Source organism: Calypte anna, unplaced genomic scaffold (assembly GCF_003957555.1).
Source record: "Calypte anna isolate BGI_N300 unplaced genomic scaffold, bCalAnn1_v1.p scaffold_87_arrow_ctg1, whole genome shotgun sequence".
NCBI lineage: Eukaryota > Metazoa > Chordata > Aves > Apodiformes > Trochilidae > Calypte > Calypte anna.
The window spans coordinates 350,612-352,274 of record NW_022045535.1 but is presented as its reverse complement, the minus strand read 5'-3'; the positions used below and the strand labels follow the sequence as shown (position 1 = coordinate 352,274).

Below are 1,663 nucleotides of genomic sequence, written 5' to 3'. Positions count from 1 at the left end.
AGATGATCCGTGGGGTCTCTCAGGTGATCCCTCATACCTGAGGGTGGTCATCTCTTCACTGGATGTGTCACTAGATCCCTTTGACTCCTGTCTGTGCTTTGACTGTTTCCCTTGACTGCTGACCTTGTTCAGACACAGCCTGAAGTAGGTATTTGCATTAAATTCTTTAGTGTCACTGAAGGTGCTCTGGAGTACAAAAATACCATGGTGGAGCATGACATAACAGAAATGCATCAGGAGACCACTTTCCACCTTGAGCAGGATCAAAGCCAAGCAGAAGATCTGATTTTGTCTGACCAAACAGGAGGCACCTGTGATCAAGCAACCATGTACTACACCAAATCTGTTACTATTTGGGACTATATTCACAACTCTGCCGTATCATTTTGTCCATAAGAGTCTCTTCAAGGCAATTCTCACCGCCTTGTTCCTCAGGCTATAGATGACAGGGTTAAACACAGGGGTCACAATTGTGTAAAACAGGGCAAGGTATTTGTCAGTGTCTACAGAGATCGTTGAGTGTCTCTTTAAGTAAAACACTGTGGCTGAGCCATAGAAGAGAGTGACCACCCCAAGGTGTGAGGAGCAGGTGGAAAAGGCTTTGTGTGTGCCAACACCTGAAGGCATTTCCAGAACTGCCCTGCTAATTGTAGTGGAAGAAAGAACTATAAAGGAAAAGGGAAGGACTGCGAAAACCACGATGGTGGTGTACAGAGTCACTTGGTTCCAGAAAGTGTCTGCACAGGCCAGTTCCAGCAGAGGAGGAACATCACAGAAGAAGTGATGAAGGTCGTGGGATGCAGAGAAGGGCGAAGTGAACACCTGGTAGGTCTGAACTACTTGCACTGGTACAACACCCATCCCTGATCCCAGCAGCAGTGTGACACAGAGCCCGCTGCTCATGATGAGGCTGTAGTGCAGAGGGTCACAGGTGGCTGTGTAGGGGCCATAGGCCATAGCATCCAGCAGAAGGCATTCAATGCTGCCCAGCAAAACCAGGAAGTAGAGCTGGGCAGCACAGCCAAGGAAAGAGATCCTGCCATCTCCCATCAGGAAACCCACCAGCATTTTTGGCTGAGTGACTGATGTGCAGCAGATCTCCAAGAAGGACAAGTTCCTCAGGAAGAAATCCATGGGGCTGTGGAGGCTTGAGTCCACCACTGTGATGAGTGCAATCAGGTTGTTCCCTGTGAGGACCACCGGGTAGATGAGCAGGAAGACTGTAGAGGCCCTGCAGGCTGGAGTGGTCAGAAAATCCCAGGAGAATGAATCCAGGTCCAGCTGTGTGATTCTCCAAGCCTTTTCTCTGGGACATTTTCCCTCCACAGATCAATCCCAACAGCAGGCTCTTTGAGGGTGCTGATGTCCTGTCCACCATGCTATGGCAAGCCTAGAGAAAGGGGAAACAACCCCCCCATTTTCAAACCTGAAAAAGAAGAAGAGAAGAACTCCAGGCCATTCAGTCTCATCTCTATCTCCATTCTGTGGTACTATGATCTCTGTGCCTGGCAAGGTCATGGAGCAGATCCTCCTGAAGGCTCTGCTAAGGCAAGCAGATAACAAAGGGATGACTGGTGACAGCTTCACTAAAGGCAAGTCCTGCCTGAGTAACTTCGTGGCCTTTATCAGTGGGGTCACAGCCTTGGTGGAAAAAGGCAGAACA

At 49.3% G+C, this 1,663-nt stretch overlaps 1 protein-coding gene across 1 annotated transcript; it reads right to left on the bottom strand.

Annotated features, from left to right (window-relative positions):
• Nucleotides 1-381: 381 nt before the first annotated feature.
• Nucleotides 382-1,378, bottom strand: LOC103529001 (olfactory receptor 10A7-like). The gene is given in 2 exon segments (XM_030468892.1): nt 382-1,222; nt 1,224-1,378. Coding segments are annotated over 2 exon segments (996 nt in total).
• Between the last annotated feature and the right edge of the window lie 285 nt (nt 1,379-1,663).